This window comes from Symphalangus syndactylus, chromosome 14 (genome assembly GCF_028878055.3).
Source record: "Symphalangus syndactylus isolate Jambi chromosome 14, NHGRI_mSymSyn1-v2.1_pri, whole genome shotgun sequence".
In the NCBI taxonomy this organism is placed as follows: Eukaryota; Metazoa; Chordata; class Mammalia; order Primates; family Hylobatidae; genus Symphalangus; species Symphalangus syndactylus.
In genome coordinates, this window is record NC_072436.2 from 71,050,033 (window position 1) to 71,068,925 (window position 18,893).

Sequence of the window (18,893 nt, forward strand, 5' to 3'; positions counted from 1 at the left end):
CTCAAATACCTATTTGATTTTGGAGGCACTCCGTAAGTGCAGTTTATATTGTGAGATGTGTGTACACTCACCAGAGATGAAAGAAATTGCAGTCATAAGGTCGTGTGTCATTGGGAAAATGAATTTATTTTTACATGTTTAATTGATAATGATTTTTTAAGGCAAGAATTAAATATAGATTTAAAAAATTACATTAATTGTTTTTGTCCTTAACTCTTGAGTGTTCATATCTCCAGGAAGCTTGAAAGAATAGTACATTATTACCTATATATACTTCACCTAACTTTATCCGTTATTAAAATTTTGTCATTTTTGCTTTAACTCTGTATTAGTTTTTTGGTTGTTATTGAAACCATTTGCCTTCAATATTTCAGTTGCATAAACTCCTACGTCTTTATTTATCTTTATTTTTAATTTTTGTGGGTATATAGTAGGTGTGTAAATTTACTGGGTATATGAGATGTCTTGATACAGACCTACAATGCGTTCCTAAGTCTTTTTTTTTTTTTTTTTTTTTTTTTTTGAGATGGAGTCTCGCTGTGTTGCCCAGGCTGGAGTACAGTGGCGTGATCTCAGCTCACTGCAACCTCTGTCTCCTGGGTTCAAGCGATTATCCTGCCTCTGCCTCTAGAGTAGCCAGCACTACAGGCGCATGCCACCATGCCTGGCCAATTTTTGTATTTTTAGTAGAGATGGGGTTTCCCCATGTTGGCCAGACTGGTCTTGAACTCCTGACCTCAGGTGATCCACCTGCCTCGGCCTCCCACAGTGCTGGGATTACAGGCGTGAGCCACTGCACCTGGCCTCCTAAGTCTTTTAATCACTATTTTGAATATGCCTGATCTTTAGTTTCAGTGATTGTATATTCCAAGAGAGCAGCACTGTAATAATTATATTTAAATATAGCTTACAGCATTATCTCTGCAGCATGATTTAATATTGAAACTTTTCATATTCTTCAGAGCAACAAGATATGGATTTGGATATAGAATTTGATGTACACCTTGGAATAGCTCATACCCGTTGGGCAACACATGGAGAACCCAGTCCTGTCAATAGCCACCCCCAGCGCTCTGATAAAAATAATGGTATGGAAAGATTTTTTGTGCTTTGGAATGATTGTGGAAGCCTAATAATGGGGGCCGAATGAAGGCTCTTAGATTTTCATTATTTTAATTATTTTTATCTGGAAAATTTCAAACATTCAGAAGTAGTAGAGAGTATACAGAGCTGAGGGTGCTGGCTCATGCTTGTAATCCCAGCACTTTGGGAGCCTGAGTTGGGAGGACTGCTTGAGTCCAGTAGTTCACGATCAGCCCTGGCAACATAGTGAGACCCTGTCTCTACAAAAAATAAAAAAATAAGTTAGGCATGGTGGTACATGCCTGTAGTCCCAGCTACTTGGGAGACTGAGGTGGGAGGATCATTTAAGCCCAGGAGGTAGAGGCTGCAGTGAGCCGTGTTCACACCTCACGCCATTGCCCTCTAACCTGGACAACAGAATGAGACCCTGTCTGTCCACCATGCCTGGCTAATTTTTGTATTTTTAGTAGAGACGGGGTTTCACTGTGTTGACCAGGCTGGTCTTGAACTCCTGACCTCAAGTGATCCTCCTGTCTCAGCCTCCCAAAGTGCTTGGATTACAGGCATGAGCCACTGCTCCTGCCTGAGAACTTTTGTTACCGGTTTTGTCCTTAGGGCATATCTCTCTAGAAATGTATAATCAAATTACCGTGTTTTAGAGTTACTTGGAATAGTCTTTCTCCATGCAATTGTGCTACTGGCTGGATATGTGTTACTTTAATATGTTGAAAAAAATTTTTTTTATTTTTATTATTATTTTTTGAGATGGAGTCTCACTCTGTCGCCCAGGCTGGAGTGCAGTGGTGCGATATCGGCTCACTGCAACTTCCACCTTCTGGGTTTAAGCAGTTCTCCTGCCTCAGCCTCCCAAGTAGCTGGGACTACAGGGGTGTGCCACTACACCTGGTTAATTTTTTGTATTTTTGGTAGAGACGGCGTTTCACTGTATTAGCCAGGATAGTCTCGATCTCCTGACCTTGTGATCCGCCCACCTCAGCCTCCTGAAGTGCTGGGATTACAGGTGTGAGCCACTGCACCCGGCCTATTTTTTATTTTTAAGGATTGATATTCTTTAAAAATAAGTGTTATTTATAATTATTTAAAATATTTACATAATTCTGAAGTCACATCTTTAAAACAAGACATATTAAAAGAAGTCTACCCAGCACTTTGAAAGGCTGAGATGGAGGGATTGCCTGAGCCCAGGAGTTTGAGACCAGCATGAGCAACATGGCAAAACCCTGTGCCTACAGAAAATACAAAAATTAGCTTGATGGTGGCATGCGCCCATAGTCCCAGCTACTTGGGAGGCTTAGGCAGGAGGATCACCTGAACCTGGGGGTTGAGGCTGCAGTGAGCCATGATTGCTCCGTTGCACTTCAGCCTGGGTGACAGAGTGAGACTGTCTCAACAAGTCTAGACTCTTCTGTTTCTTCTTATTCCTCTTGTAGATAACATTCACCAATTATTGAGTCTGTTCTTTGATTTTAAAAAAATAAGCAAATACAGAATACATACAAAAGTGTATATGTGTGTATTTATCCCTCCCCATTTTTTTTTCCTTTCATTTTAGAGACAGGGTCTCACTCCTCCACCCAGGCTGGGTACAGTGGTGGGATCATAGCTCACTGTAACTAACCTCAAATTCTTGGGTACAAGTGATCTTCCTGCCTCAGCCTCCTGAGTAGCTAGGATTACAGGCTTGCACCACCACACCCAGCTAATTTATTTTATTTTTGTAGAGATAGGGGTCTTGCTTTGTTGCCCAGACTGGTTACAAATTCCTGGACTCAAGTAATCTTCCCACCTCAGCCTCCCAGAATGCTGAGATTACAGGCATGAACCGCTGCACCCAGCCCTTTCTGATTTTTAGTTTAATTCAGAAGCTGCCTATTTAGGCTCCTTGTGCTTCAATAATTACTATTGAATTTGATCATAATGCTAGCAATAATTTAGACTTTTGATACTGACAAGGCCTTTATGAAAGATTCCCGAAAACTTACATCTAGATGATGTTTTGAGAATTTGGCTTTAAGTTAAGACCTTTAAATTAGCTATTTATTAATCTTTCTGTTCTAGCATTAAGTTTTTTTTTTTTTTTTGAGATGGAATCTCGCTCTTTCGCCGAGGCTGGAGTGCAATGGCAGGCTTTCCGCTCACTGCAACCTCTGCCTCCCAGATTCAACGATTCTTCTGCCTCTAGCCTCCCAAGTAGCTAGGATTACAGGCGCCTGACACCACACCTGGCAATTTTTTGTATTTTTAGTAGAGACAAGGTTTCACCATGTTGGCTAGGCTGGTCTTGAACTCTTGAGCTCAGGTGATCCGTCTGTCTCAGCCCCCCAGAATGCTGGGATTACAGGCATGAGCCACCGCACCTGGCAGGTTTTTTTTATAAATTTATTTTTGTGGTTGCTATCATCTCTCAAAAATCTAGTGAAAATGTTTATTATTTGGTTTCTAATTACTGTCAGCCAAAATATCAGATCTTTATGTATATTAAGAACATTGTAGGGGGCCGGGTGTGGTGACTCATGCCTATAATCCTAGCACTTCGGGAGGCCAAGGCAGGTGGATCACCTGAAATTAGGAGTCCGAGACCAGCCTGACCAACATGGCAAAACCCCGTCTCTATTTAAAATACAAAAATTAGCTGGGCATGGTGGCATGCACCTGTAATCCCAGCTACTTGAGAGGCTGAGCCAGGAGAATCGCTTGAACCTGAGAGGTGGAGGCTGCAGTGAGCCGAGATTGTGCCACTTCACTCCAGTCTGGGTGACAGAGCAAGACTTTGTCTCAAAAAAGAAAAAACATTTTGGCCTGGCGTAGTGGCTCATGCCTGTAATCTCAAGACACTGGAAGGATGAAGTGGGAGGATTGCTTCAGCTCAGGAGACTAGCCTGGGCAACATAGTGAGACTCTCTCTACAGAAAAGTAAAAAAATTAGTTGAGTGTGGTGTAAGCAGCTGTAATCTCAGCTGCTTGGAAGGCTGATGTGGAAGAATCACCTGAGCCCAGGAATTTAAGGCTGCAGTGAGTCATGATTGAGCCACTGCGCTCCAGCTTGGTGACAGAGCAACATCGTGCCTCCAAAAAAAAAAAGAATATTTTGATAATTTAATATAAAATTTAATTCAGCAGTAATTTTTCTCCTAACTGAAATGAACTCTGAATAATAAATCCAGGATTGTTAGGGTTTTTTTGGTTTTTTTTTTTTTTTTTTGAGACAGAGTCTCACTCTGTTGCCCAGGCAGGAGTGCAGTGATGGGATCTTGGCTCACTGCAACCTCTGCCTCCCAGATTCAAGCGATTCTCCTGCCTCAGCCTCCCGAGTAGCTGGGTTTACAGGCACGTACCACCACGCCTGGCTAATTTTTTGTATTTTTAGTAGAGACAGGGTTTCGCCATGTTGAACAGGATGGTCTCAAACCCCTGACCTCAGGTGGTCCGCCCATCTCGGCTTCTCAAAGTGCTGGGATTACAGGCATGAGCCACCGCACTCAGCTGGATTGGTAGTTTTTATGTACCAGCAGTCGCTACAGATAATGATATTGTCAACTCTTGATTATCTGTTCTTACAGTTTTCAAAGTTAGTTAAAAAAGATGAAAATTATCCCAAGATCATGTCTATCTTCTCTTGGAATGATATTTTAACATTTATTTTTCTGACATTCTATGACTTATCTGGATCTCAAACAAGTAAATTTAACTGTAGAACTGATTGGTTTTTCTTAGCAAATTCGTTAGTTCTAGTTCTTAAACTCATTTAGTGTAAATCAGATTATTGTTTTAGTTTGAAAGGACTTCTCTTTAAACGTATACTGAAGAATGAATGAACAGAGAAATAAGAATAATATTTAGTTCAGCTCTCTCGTTTTGCAAATGAGGCAACAGACCCAATAAACTTGCTCCTTTCACATGGTAACATTTGATTACTAGTTTAGCCACAACTGAAATTGTTATCTCTAGACTTCCTGTTTATTTCCCCACCGTACCCACCTCCCCTGCACTGTGTGCTTCAGCTATGCCACATAAACAATGCTGCTGATCTACCTGATGATAATCTGGTAATGAGAAGTAGATGTAATTATGTTATAAATAACATAAATAGTATAGCATGTTACAAATTTTTGACTTGAGAAAAATCCAGTTACAGTAATAGCTATTTTACTGCTATTTTGAGACAGAGTCTCACTTTGTTGCCCAGGCAGGAGTGCAGTTTATCAGACTTCTGACTTTTTTGTCTTCAACACTTTTACCTCTTTTAGAATTTGTCGTTATTCACAATGGAATCATCACCAACTACAAAGACTTGAAAAAGTTTTTGGTAAGTAAGGTGACCTCAAAAGACCCCAGTCTTTGAGAATACTTCTAATGAGAGCATTGGGGTTGGTTGTTGGGATGTGCGACACCATATATGTGTCATCAAGTAATTTCTTGGACAATTCCAAGTGCATGGTGATTTATTGGACTTTTCTTTGCTAACAGTGGAACAATTCTGTTTTTTAATATGAAAAGGAAACGATTAGTATTTGACTGTAATATACATGACAAAAGGCTCAAATAAAATTGGAATTTCATGGAGACATTTTTTGCATTCTGAGAGACTGTCATGCTTTAAAGTTCCTAGGATATATTAATACGAGAAGAATCAGGACAAATTAAATGAAAGTTTTATGTCCTAAATAGCTATATACTGTATAGTAGTGGTCATAATGCTGACCTGCATGAGTGCTTTCTTAGGGCTGTTCAATTGAACTTTCTCCAGTGTTGGAAGACAGTGTATCTAGGCTATTCAGTATAGTAGCCACTGTCCACATGTGGTTGTTGAGCTAGTATGACTGAGGAACTGAATTTTAAATTTTATTTAATTTTAATTAAATTGAAATAGCCACATACAGCTAATGGCTATTTATTAGACAGTAAGTTAAGTGTATGTTCAGTTACACAGAGTACCACACTGTTTTGGAGTCACTCTAATTAGATGGTGACTTTAATTTTGAATAATGGAATATGGTGTTCAAAGAATATTAGAAATTAGTGGCATTTTTGACGGAACAATTCTATAGAAAAGGTTTTTTTTATCATTAATATTTCTTTAATTGTATTTTTTTTCTTTCTACTTACAGGAAAGCAAAGGCTATGACTTCGAATCTGAAACAGACACAGAGACAATTGCCAAGCTTGTTAAGTATATGTATGACAATCGGGAAAGTCAAGATACCAGCTTTACTACCTTGGTGGAGAGAGTTATCCAACAATTGGTATTAAGCCACACTTTTAAAGATAATTATGCCAACATTAATTCCGAGAAACTTTCTGGAAATTAAGTGTGATAAGCAGGAACTGTGCTATTTTTTTGAGTATTTTTGGCTTTTATTTCTCATGTAACTATTCAAGTTGAATAATTTTGAGAAACTGATTTATTGATTCCCCCCCACCCTCCACTTAAAATTTTACTTACTTCATTCTGGTTTATTGTCATGAAAATTAAAAATAATCCAAAATCAAAGTGTGTCTAAAAACTATGCATATATGCACACATCCATACGCACCACACGTGGACATGTACACAGTACACACAATGGAGGATTAGTTATTCCCTTGCTTCTTGCTCGTCCGAGTGTTCTTCTCAACCAATAACTTAGCACAATAGCAGCTTCAGAGCTACCACAGTTTATATTCTGGGATAATGCCTGCTTGTCTCTGAGCTAACAAAGTCAACTACTTATTTTTCCTTTTGGGGACTTTTCCTTGGCTCTGAACTTCTATAGAAAAGCAGTTCCAAGCCCATGAGAAAAGCAGTATTCTTTTTGATTCCATCCAACATTCCTAATTAAAGATTAAAGACATCAAAGATCTACAGATGTCCAAATCCATAGTGATACCTACATCTTCCTTCCCCACTCATAACTCTAGCTTTCCCACTTAAAAGTCCTTTACTTCCCAAATATGGTCCAGCTCTCACTTCTCTCCCACCTGTACCCAAATCTTATATCTGTATCAAAAAGAGGAAGCAGGAAGATGGAGAATGTAGAAGCCTATTCCTTCCCTTTACCCAAGGCAGAGTGGAGTGGTGTGCCTTCCCAGCCTTTTTTCGTTTCTAATAGGCTTTGCCTTTTATTCATTGTATAATCCAGTTTGTGTTCCAAGGTGGTTCTTCCCTCTCCTACTTCATGTTACTCTTTTATCTGTTCTTGATTCCTGTAAGCCCTGTCCCTGAGGATTCGGGTTGATGGAATTGTATGGTGTGCATGTTAATAATTGTATATATTTATATCTCATATCAAGGTCAGAAAGAGTGGAAGTTAACAGTGGTGTACAATTACTAGGGCAGAGAATAGGTTTTGGATTTTGATCTTAGGATCTTTTCTAATTCTGTCATTCTCCTGATAATTCATAGTAATTTGACGATATAGATAGGTAGATGATGGAGATAGGATATATAGGTTGAGAAGTGTTCATAGCCTGTACAAAGGATGACTTTTTAAGTGATCTATTTTTGGAGTTGTTATCTATTGAGCATATTTTGAGTGTAGGCTTGGTTAAAAAAGTGGGTCTTGGCTGGGCGTGGTGGCTCACGCCTGTAATCCCAGCACTTTGGGAGGCCGAGGTGGGCAGATCATGAGGTCAAGAGATCGAGACCATCCTGGCCAACATGGTGAAACCCTGTCTGTATTAAAAATACAAAAATTAGCTGGGCGTGGTGGTGCGTGCCTGTAATCCCAGCTACTCGGGAGGCTGAGGCAGGAGAATCACTTGAACCAGGGAGTCGGGGGTTGCGGTGAGCTGAGATCGTGCCACTGCACCCCAGCCTGGTGACAGAGTGAGACTCCATCACAAAAAAAAGAAAAAAAAAATATGGGTCTTGGATACACCAAAGCTTAGGAGTAAGTGTTTACTTAAACTTTAGACTTGTTTATAAACTGGTACAAAAGAGCATTTGTGTGAACAAAAAATTTCTGTGCTGAAGCCAGTATGTTCTAGGCATTTCTGACTTGATAATTGATGATAGTAAATATTGCTAATGCATTTTTTTCCCTCCATAGGAAGGTGCTTTTGCACTCGTATTTAAAAGTGTTCATTTTCCCGGGCAAGCAGTTGGCACAAGGTACATACAACTCTAACAATGACTAATGTATTTCAACATATTTGAGTTACATGTTTATTCTTCGTAGACTATACATGACCCTTTATTATAAAGGCTCTGCCCTTTATTAGATATATTCATGTGAGCATATTTTCACATGCTCCTTCTTGTCTGTTGTTTACCACTCTTCCATTTAACAGAATCCCTGAAGAAAGCAAATACAGGCCGGGTGCTATGGCTCACACCTGTAATCCTAGCATTTTGGGAGGTTGAGGCAGGTGGATCATCTGAGGTCAGGAGTTTGAGACCAGCCAGGCCAACGTGGCGAAACCCCGTCTCTACTAAGTATACAAAAATTAGCCGGGTGTGGTAGCACATGCCTGTAATCCCAGCTACTCGGGAGACTGAGGCAGGAGAATCCCTTGAACCCAGGAGGCAAGAGGTTTCAGTGAGCTGAGATCGCGCCACTGCACTCCAGCCTGGCCTACAGAGCGAGACTCTGTCTGAAAAAAGAAAAAAAAAAGCAAATATATTTTGGCATTTAATTGGCCTTTTGTCTTTGTTGGGCGCACCAAGGTTACTTTGTGAATTTGGATATTGAATATTATCCAATACAGTTAAAATATTAGCTTTCTCTGTATTTTTTGAAACATATATTCTAGACAGATTCCTAGATAATTGTACCATCACTACTTCTTGCTAGGCTATTTAGGCCTGATCATGAAGTCCTAAGTGAGGTGCCCTAAGATACTATGGTAAGAGAGAGATATTTTTTAATCTGAAAACAGGGTGACTAAGGAGAAGGTGCTACACGTTCATATATTGGCATTCTGTGCATAATTGAAAGGAAGGTTCCATTTAACATTACAAAGGAAAAAAATTAAAATACATTGTTACAGAACAGGTGTTGGCAAACTTTTCTGGAGTGGGCCAGATAGTAAATATTTTAGGCTTTCTGGACCATGTAGCCTCTGTAGCAACTACTCAACTTTGCAGTTGTAGTGTGAAAGCAGCTACAGAAAATAAGTAAAAGAATGGGCATGGGTATGTTCCAAAATACAATTTTTATTTGTCAATTAAGAAAAGAAATAATTAAAAAAAAACCCAAAAACCTGTATTGGGCTGGGCATGGTGACCCATGCCTATAATCCCAGCACTTTGGGAGTCTGAGGTGGGTGGATTGCTTGACCCCAGGAGTTCCAGACCAGCCTGGGCAACATGACAAAACCCCGTCTCTATAAAAAATAAAAAATTTAGCTGGGTGTGGTGGTGCATGCCTGTAGTCCCAGCTACTCAGGAGGCTGAGGCAAGGGGATCACTTGAGGCCAGGAGGTCAAGGCTGCAGTGAGCTGTGATTGTGCCACTGCACTCTAGCCTGGGAGACAGAGCAAGGCCGTTGTCAAAAAACAAACAAATAAACAAAAACCATTTATTTATAAAAATAAATCCTGGGGCTGCAGGTCAGTTTGCTGACCCCTGATAGAGAATTTTTTGGATATAGGAACTTGTTCTGTCATCCAGGCTGGAGTGCAGTGGCGCGATCTTGGCTGAGTGCAGTGGCACGATCTTGGCTCACTGCAACCACCACCTCCCAGGCTCAAGCAATCCTCCTAACTCAGCCTCCCGAGTAGCTGAGACTATAGGCACGTGCCATCACGCCTGGCTAATTTGGAGACAGGGTTTTGCCATGTTTCCCAGAGTAGTCTTGAACTCCTGGACTCAAGTGATCTGCCTGCCTAGGCCTCCTGAAGCCATTGCACCTGGCCCAATACAGATTTTTTTAAAAAATTCTTTTTATCTAGTTCTTATATCTGAAGTTGAGCTTGGGGCGATAATTTAAACATTTGGAGAGTATTGGCCCATTAAATTTTATGTCAGTCCATTATTTATAAAAATGGTTTAATTCTAACTGCTCTTGGAATTTACAGGCGAGGTAGCCCTCTGTTGATTGGTGTACGGAGTGAACATAAACTTTCTACTGATCACATTCCTATACTGTACAGAACAGGTAAAATTACCTCTACAAATGCAGTGCAATAGATATGAAGAATTATTTTCCTTAAGTTGGAATAAATGCCTCTTTGGTCAGATGCACATGTATATATAGTTCTGTCTAGACATGAAAAAGATTTGTTTTTGTGAGTTCTCTGATGATTAGAATTTTTTTCTGTTGTGTATCCTTAGCTAGGACTCAGATTGGATCAAAATTCACACGGTGGGGATCACAGGGAGAAAGAGGTGGGAAATGCACTCTGCATGGATGGGGAGGATCTTATCCTCTTTTGTTTATTCTTTACTAATTGTTTTGTTCTTGGAGTGAATGAATGTGCTGGGCCTCTAAAAATGTGCTTATTTTGTGGGGAAGCATATTTTGACATTTTTCTAATTTGCAGAGTATATTTTGCGTGTCTGCTTTTGGCATTTAGAAAGTGCTTTTAATAATTTCATTAAAATTTCTGAAATTTCAGAAAATAGTTGAAATTGTAAATTATTTTTCCCTTTGTTTTAAAATCATGTAGGATATATGCTTAGATTAGGAAAAGAGCATTGTGTGCTAGGTTATTATAGATTGACTAAGTGGTAGTTATTTGAATCATTTAAGCCTAACTTTTAACTGAAATATGTTTAAATGGTCTTCATTTTATGCATGACATACTACTGTTGGATTTACATTTGCTATCTCGATTAGCTTTATTTGAATTTGTAGTGATTTTTCTTTTATATTGTTTATGTGTAAAGTTTATTTTTTGTTTTTCTTATTTATTTACTTCGATGTAACTTTCCATATTACTTTTTTTATAGAGCGACAGGGGTAGACAGGGTCTTGCTCTGTTGCCCAGGCTGGAGTGCAGTGCAGTGGTGTGGTCATACCTCACTGCAATTTCGAACTCTTGGGCTCAGGTGGATCCTCTTGCCTCAGCCTCTCAAATAGCTAGTACTACAAGTGTGTGCCATCACGCCCAGCTAATTCTTATTTTTAGACAGGGTTTTGCTCTCTCAGCCAGGCTGGAGTGCAGTGGCTTCCTCATGGCTCACTTCAGGCTTGGCTGCCTAGGCTCAAGTGATTCTCCCACCTCAGCCTCTTGAGTAGTTGGGACCATAGGCACGTGCCACCGCCCCCAGCCAGTTTTTAAATTTGTAAATAGGAAGTCTTGCTATGTTGGCCAGGCTGGTCTCAAACTCTTGGGCTCAAGGGATCCTCCCACCTCAACCTCCCAAATTACAGGGATTACAGGAATGAGCCACTGTGCCTGGCTCCCAGCTAACTTTAAATTTTTTGCACAAATGGAGTCTTGCTATATTGCCCAGGCTGCTCTTGAACTCCTGGGGTCAAGTGATCCACCCGCCTCAGCCTCCCAAAGTGCTGAGATCACAAGTGTGAGCCACTGTGCCCAGCCCAGAAGTGTTCTTTTCATTTAAACAGACATTGATATCTCAAATTTTTTTACCTTACTTATTTATTTTTTGAAACAGTCTCACTCTGTTGCCCAGGCTGGAATGCAGTGGCATGATCTTGGCTCACTGCATCCTGCACCTCCCGGGTTCAAGCGAGTCTCGTGCCTCAGCCTCCAGAGTAGCTGGGAGTACCGGTGCACACCACCACGCCTGGCTAACTTTTGTATTTTTTTTTTTTTTTTTTGAGACGGAGTCTCACTCTGTCACCCAGGCTGGAGTCCAGTGGCGCGATCTTGGCTCACTGCAAGCTCCGCCTGCCGGGTTCACGCCATTCTCCTGCCCCAGCTTCTCCGAGTAGCTGGGACTACAGGCGCCCGCCACCACGCCCGGCTAATTTTTTGTATTTTTAGTAGAGACGGGGTTTCACCGTGGTCTCGATCTCCTGACTTCGTGATCCGCCCACCTCGGCCTCCCAAAGTGCTGGGATTACAAGCGTGAGCCACCGCGCCCGACCAACTTTTGTATTTTTAATAGAGACGGGCTTTTGCCATTTTGGCTGGGCTAGTCTTGAACTCCTGACCTCAGGTGATCCGCCCATCTCGGCCTCCCAAAGTGCTAGGATTACAGGCATGAGCCACTGTGCCCAGCCTCAAATTTTTTTATGTATTTTAACTAAATATACTTTGTTATTTGAAGAATGAAATTATCAATATTTGGAGAAAAAACAGTGAAACTCATGCCTATTAGGACATTTTATAAGCAAAGGTAGTTGGTTTTTTGTTTTTTTTTTTTTTTTTTTTTTTTTTTTTTTTTTTGAGACCAAGTCTCGCTCTGTCGCTCAGGCTGGAGTGCAGTGGCATGGTCTCGGCTCGCTGCAACCTCGGCCTCCTGGGTTCAAGCGATTCTCTCACCTCAGCCTCCTGAGTAGCTGGGATTACAGGCACGTGCCACCATGCCCAACAAATTTTTCTATTTTTAGTAGAGATGGGGTTTCACCATGTTGGTCAGGCTGGTCTCGAACTCCTGACCTCATGATCCGCCTACCTCGGCCTCCCAAAGTGCTGGGATTACAAGCATGAGCCACTGCGCCTGGCCTCTGTTTTTTAACATATAGTAATATTTAGTCTTTTTCATCAGTTTTGTCAGATGTGAAATTGCATAACTACCACCACAATCAAGATACAGAACAATTTCATCACTCAATAAGTTCCCTCAACTTGTCTTCTGTCATCAACCCTTGTCTCATTCCCAGCCCCTGGCAAACACTAATATGTTATTTTTCTATAATGTTACTTTTTCTTGGATGTCATCTTACATTTATTTTTCAGTTTGGCATCTTTGCTGTTAAATATGAATGGGAAAAGTTACTTTGTTTTCATCACTAAAACAGCAAATAATCACAGATGGTGGAAAACTTTGAATATACTTTTTTCGGCTTTTATTTTTAATAGATATATAATTATATATTTATGTGGTGTATCTTTCAATACATGTGTACAGTGTGTAATGATCAGCTCAGGATAATTAGCACATTTGAATGTACATTTCTAATAATTATTATCAAGTCTGTCTTTGTATGTGCATTTTAAGAGGATAGATGAAATAGCAGTTTTTATAAGTATACTTGTGATGTTCTCTGGCTATTGTGTCCATAGTTCTAAGTTTTGTTATGTCCTGGCCTTGGAGAAAGGTGCATTTTTGTCTCTAGGACATTTATGTAGTCTTCAACTAATAGATTTTTTTCCTATATTAGGCCAATTTATAAAACTTCAGTATTCCAGTTTTGATGAAAAAATTAATATTAATGTCTTGACAAATTAAGTAGAGGTGTCATAATTCTGAAATACAAGAATTAAAAGGATATTAGGTTTGCAAAAAGACCCTACTTTATCCTGACTTAAAGGAAGTGTAAGAAAACCCAAGTTGAAGAAAGGAGAGTTTCTTGGTTTATAAATTTTGTCTCTAACAGTGGGTGCCACATATGATATACCATGATTAGAGAGTGATATGCATCTGTTTTGTTTTAAAATCAGAATTAGTGTAGACTGCAACTTGATTTGTTATGCTGACTTGCTGCTAAAATCTAGTGAGGTTTTGTTATGATACAGTAAAAATTAATTTGCCACTAGCCTTTGTTTTCTTTTTCTTTTTTGAGACAGAGTTTTTGCTCTGTTGCCCAGGCTGGAGTACAATGGCGTGTGATCTTGGCTCACTGCAACCTCTGCTTCCTGGGTTCAAGTGATTCTTCTGCCTAAGCCTCCCAAGTAGCTGGGATTATAGGCGTCTGCCACCACGTCTGGCCAATTTTTGTATTTTTAGTAGAGATGGGGATTCACCATCTTGGCCAGGCTGGTCTTGAACTCCTGACCTCAAGTGATTCACCTGCCTCGGCCTTCCAAAGTGCTGGGATTACAGGCATGAGCCACTATGTTCATTTTATTTTTCATTGCACAATTTTGATATTTTAAATGTAATTTTGTGATAATTATAGGTACACAAACTTTTATGTGTTAAGATCATTAAATTTTGTATAAAGTTAAAATTAATTTATACATACTGTTGATTAAAAAAGCAGTTAATATTAAGGAATTACTTGTCTTTTACCTGGAAAATAAATATTATATTAAAAAAACATATAATGTAGTACTTTTACCTGCCACGCACTCTTTGATAGTTGCTACTTTACTGTACACTTTTTGTCTGTTCTTATTGGCTTATTGCATGGAAATACGGTGATCTACTTGGCTTTTTAAATTTGCTAAAATTGTTTTGTGTTGCTATGATTTTTTCTTGATTTTGTAGAAAATTACGCATATTTCTACATTGGACATGATTTTCTACATGTTTGCCAATTCATGTTAACTATATGCTTTAGGCAAAGACAAGAAAGGAAGCTGCAATCTCTCTCGTGTGGACAGCACAACCTGCCTTTTCCCAGTGGAAGAAAAAGCAGTGGAGTATTACTTTGCTTCTGATGCAAGGTGAGCTTCCTTAGTTGATTCAAAGAGATTTTTAGTAAAACTTTTCATTCTGCAGGAAACCCAAGAAGTCATTGTGTATTAGTCTAGTTGTGCTCTGTGAGAGAACTTTTTTAATTAAATAAATACAGGTGACCATTTTGGAGATGGGGCTATAAGGACACTTTTTCTGTCATTTCAAAGTATGTAGGTCAGTTTACCAAGAACATATATACTGCTTGAGACTTATTCCAGTGTATTTATTTTAGAGCTCTTACATTTTTTTTCCTTCTTATTTCAGGAGCCTTATCCAGGTTTTGAAGGGAGGAGATTCTAGATTGAAGAGTAAAATGGCTTAGTTAGTATCCCAATAGTTATAGCATAGTTGCTAAACTATTGTAGTTTTAGTGTAATGTAGATACTCATCTTTTACGTTTAGAATTAATTTGCAGCATAATCACTTTTATGAAGGGATAGTAGTAGACTAAGATATTTTGAGAGAAAATGCAGAGGGATGTTTACATGCATTTATAAATGAAATAGTAATGAGGATAAAATAAAATCACCGAAATTGCAAACAAGGATTTGAGTCATCCACTGTACCTGAAAATAAGAGAAAAATAATAAAAATAAGAAAATAATGCCATTTAGGATATCAGGGAATATATTATCTCAGTGAGAAAACAAGCTTTACTCTATAATGTTTTTACAGGTGTGTGAGGTGTGTAGTCAGGGCTAAGATGTGTAAGATTACACAGTTGACAGTTATGGCTTAAATACACTGGAATTACAGAAACGTATCAGCCTTTTCTCGTTCATTTATACATTCATATTGAACACTGAGTGAAGTCATATGCTAGCCTCAGGGGATAATGGTGAGTAAAAATGAAAATATTACTTTTCCTTAGGAGCTCTTCCTTAGTGAGGAGGCAAATTTTAAACAATGATCACACAAGTGTAGAATTCCAACTGTGCCAAGAGCTGCAGAATGCTAGCAACAGAGTGATTTACCCTCGGTGGGTAAATTTCTTTAAGGGAATGATGTTTGAACTGAGAGTTAAGGAGAGATTAGGAGTTAATTAGGTTAAGAGGTACAGGGAGGATCATTGATTCTTTGCAAATGGCTCAGCCTGTGAGAGTTTAGGATGGCTATGAGTGTGGCCAGAATAGCGAGAGTGAGAGGAAGCTTGGTGGGAGATGAATCTGGAGAAGGAGGTATAGGGATTATGGTAAGGCACTTTGTTGTCTCTCTAAGAGCCAAAGGGAAGCTGTCAGGTGGTTTGTTGAGTGAAGGAGAAATCTTTATTAGAGTTTTTGCCTTTTGATATCAATTTTGGCAGAAATGGAGAATGGATGGCGAGAGATCAGAAAGTGGGTGGACTAATTGGGAGATTGCTGCAGTAGTCCAGCCAAGGAGCTGATGGGAGCTTGAATTTGTCTGGTGGTGGACGTAGAAACTTTGAGAATATTTGGAAGTTAAAATTTCAGGACTTGGTAATGGATAGAATGAGGAAGAAACAACCATGCTTTCTGATCTAATCTATTTGGTTTAGATTGCTCTGCAGAGATCCTTTTATTTTTTGTCTACAATGACCACCTTCCCCATACTTTGCTGAAGGGGTTGGCATTAATAACCAGAAAATTCTCCGAGATACTGCAGAGTGATAGAGTTTATATTGAAATTTGCTTCTTGTATCCAAATGATAGTTTCATTTGTAATAATGATCCTTGGTTATTGATTGTAATATCTCCTTGAAAACTTTATAGTGCTGTCATAGAACACACCAATCGCGTCATCTTTCTAGAAGATGATGATGTTGCAGCAGTAGTGGATGGACGTCTTTCTATCCATCGAATTAAACGAACTGCAGGAGATCACCCCGGACGAGCTGTGCAAACACTCCAGATGGAACTCCAGCAGATCATGAAGGGTGAAAGTTTTTGTCATGTTATAGCTTGCTGTCCTTAATGGAAAGAATATATTCTACTTCCTTTCCTAGCATATTGAATCTAATAATGAATGATGAGTGCAATCTTCCACATGATTAGTGAAGGGACAACGCTAGGAAAAGGGATGATTCTTTAGAGAAATTATCTGCTGTTTTTACAATCGTCTTCAAACTAATTAATGATTTGTTATTTCTAACATTATAAAAAAGATTATTAACACTTGATACTTTAAAAATACTTTATAAACATAAAAATAGTTCATGTTCTGTTCCTTTTTATTCTCTTTGTGCTTTAGTTTTCTTATATATAACATGAGGATAATAGAGCCTGCCTCATTAAGGTTGTTTTGAGGATTAAGAAGCTACTATATGGCTGGGTGCAGTGGCTCACACCTGTAATCTTAGCACTTTGGGAGGCCGAGGCAGGCAGATCACCTAAGGTGGAGAGTTTGACCTTGCCAACATGGAGAATCCCCGACTCTACTAAAAAATACAAAATTAGCCGGGTGTGGTGGCGCATGCCTGTAATCCCAGCTACTCGGGAGGCTGAGGCAGGAGAATGGCTTGAATCCGGGAGGCGGAGGTTTCAGTGAGCCGAGATTGTGCCATTGCACTCCAGCCTGGGCAACAAGAGCGAAACTCTGTCTCAAAAAAAAAAGAAGCTACTATATATAAAGTCCTTAAAACAGTGTCTGACACACTTAGTCATATGTAATATTTGCTTCTGTTAACTATTGTAATTATTATGATTTGGATTATTTTATTCCTTTCTGATGGGATTGTGGTAGGAATAAAAACTAACATTGGCCAGGCACGGTGGCTCATGCCACATGCCTGTAATCTCAACACTTAGGGAGGCCAAGGTAGGAGGATCACTTGAGCTCAGGAGTTTGAGAAAAGCCTGGGCAACATAGTGAGACCTTGTCTCTACTACAAACTAAAAAAAAAAAGGCCAGGGGCAGTGGCTCACACCTGTAATCCTAGCACTTTGGGAGGCTGAAGCAGGCAGATTGCCAGAGCTCAGGAGTTCAAGACCAGCCTCAGCAACATAGCAAAACCCTGTTTCTACTAAAAGTGCAAAGAAAATTATGGGCATGGTGGCACCTACCTGTAGTCTCTGACTGGGGAGGCTGAGGTGGGAGAATCGCTTGAACCCGGGAGGCAGAGGTTGCAGTGAGGTGAGATCATGCCCCTGCACTCCAGCGTGGGCGACAGAGTGAGACTCTGTCTCAAACAAAACAAAACAAAACTATGAGCTGGGCATGGTAGTGTGTGCCTGTAGTCCTAGCTACGCAGGTGGCTGAGGTGTGAGAATTGCTTGAGCCCAGGAGATCGAGGCTGCAGCGAGCGGTGATCTTGCGGTGATCACTTCAGTCTGGGTGACAAAGACCCTGTCTCAAAAAAAAAAAGTAAAAATAAGAAATAACATTTATTGCACAACTTTACATATATATATATGTCAGATTTCTTGCCTTATTAATCCATATTACAATCCATACTGTGAAGAAATTGGTCTCTTATTTTATAGATTAATAATTTCCCCAGCTTAGATAGTAAAGAACTACAGTTTGAATGTAGGTCGCACTCCAAAACTTAAAGCTTGTCCCATTTGACCGAGTGCGGTGGCTCACGCCTGTAATCCCAGCACTTTGGGAGGCCGAGGTGGTTGGATCATGAGGTCAGGAGTTCAAGACCAGCCTGGTCAGTATGGTGAAACCGTGTCTCTACTAAAAATACAAAAAATTAGCCTGGCCTGGTGGCACACGCCTGTAGTCACAGCTGTTCAGGAGGCTGAGGCAGGGGAATCGCTTGAATACAGGAGGCCGAGATTGCAGTGAGCCTAGATCATGCCACTCCACTCCAGCCTGGGTAACAGAGCAAGACTCCGTCTCAAAAAAAAAAAAAAGCTTGTCTCATTCACTTGTTTTAACTGCACATTTCAAGTATGAAGTTAATTAAAAGTGACTTTTACTGTTACTTTTTTCCACATAGAGTAAAATGTATTCACCCAATCTTTTAGGCAGTCATGTCTATTGCATGACCTTTTGTTATATTTTATTTACCAAGATTATATTAAAGGAGAGAGACTTTTAGTTGTGTACAAATTCTTTTCTTATTCTTTGATTTGTTTTTGTTTTAATTATGTGATTTCTATTACTGTAGGCAACTTCAGTTCATTTATGCAGAAGGAAATATTTGAGCAGCCAGAGTCTGTCGTGAACACAATGAGAGGAAGAGTCAACTTTGATGACTATACTGGTAATTACATATGAATTATTTTATTATTTCAGTGTCTCTGACAGTAGGAGGTGCCATTAACAACCTGAAAGTTCATTGCCCTTAATAGCCTTGTGGAACAACTACAGCTGCCAGCCATCAGTGGAGCCCAGCCATCTTGGAAAAAGTTCTTTAGTGTAT

General features: G+C 39.7%; 1 protein-coding gene across 3 annotated transcripts in view; it reads left to right on the forward strand.

The window, feature by feature from the left end:
* The window catches only part of GFPT1 (glutamine--fructose-6-phosphate transaminase 1), a 62,217-nt gene that overhangs the window by 22,602 nt on the left and 20,722 nt on the right, over window positions 1-18,893 (forward strand). For 2 of the 3 annotated variants that reach the window (XM_055241048.2, XM_063617854.1), the window contains exons 4-11: window positions 963-1,088; window positions 5,352-5,410; window positions 6,213-6,347; window positions 8,133-8,194; window positions 10,102-10,181; window positions 14,445-14,550; window positions 16,294-16,457; window positions 18,639-18,734. In XM_055241048.2, the coding sequence (XP_055097023.1) occupies window positions 963-1,088; window positions 5,352-5,410; window positions 6,213-6,347; window positions 8,133-8,194; window positions 10,102-10,181; window positions 14,445-14,550; window positions 16,294-16,457; window positions 18,639-18,734 (828 nt within the window). Of the gene's footprint in view, window positions 1-962; window positions 1,089-5,351; window positions 5,411-6,212; window positions 6,348-8,132; window positions 8,195-10,101; window positions 10,182-10,357; window positions 10,412-14,444; window positions 14,551-16,293; window positions 16,458-18,638; window positions 18,735-18,893 lie in introns of all 3 variants that reach the window. The other variant, XM_055241047.2, reaches the window with a different exon arrangement.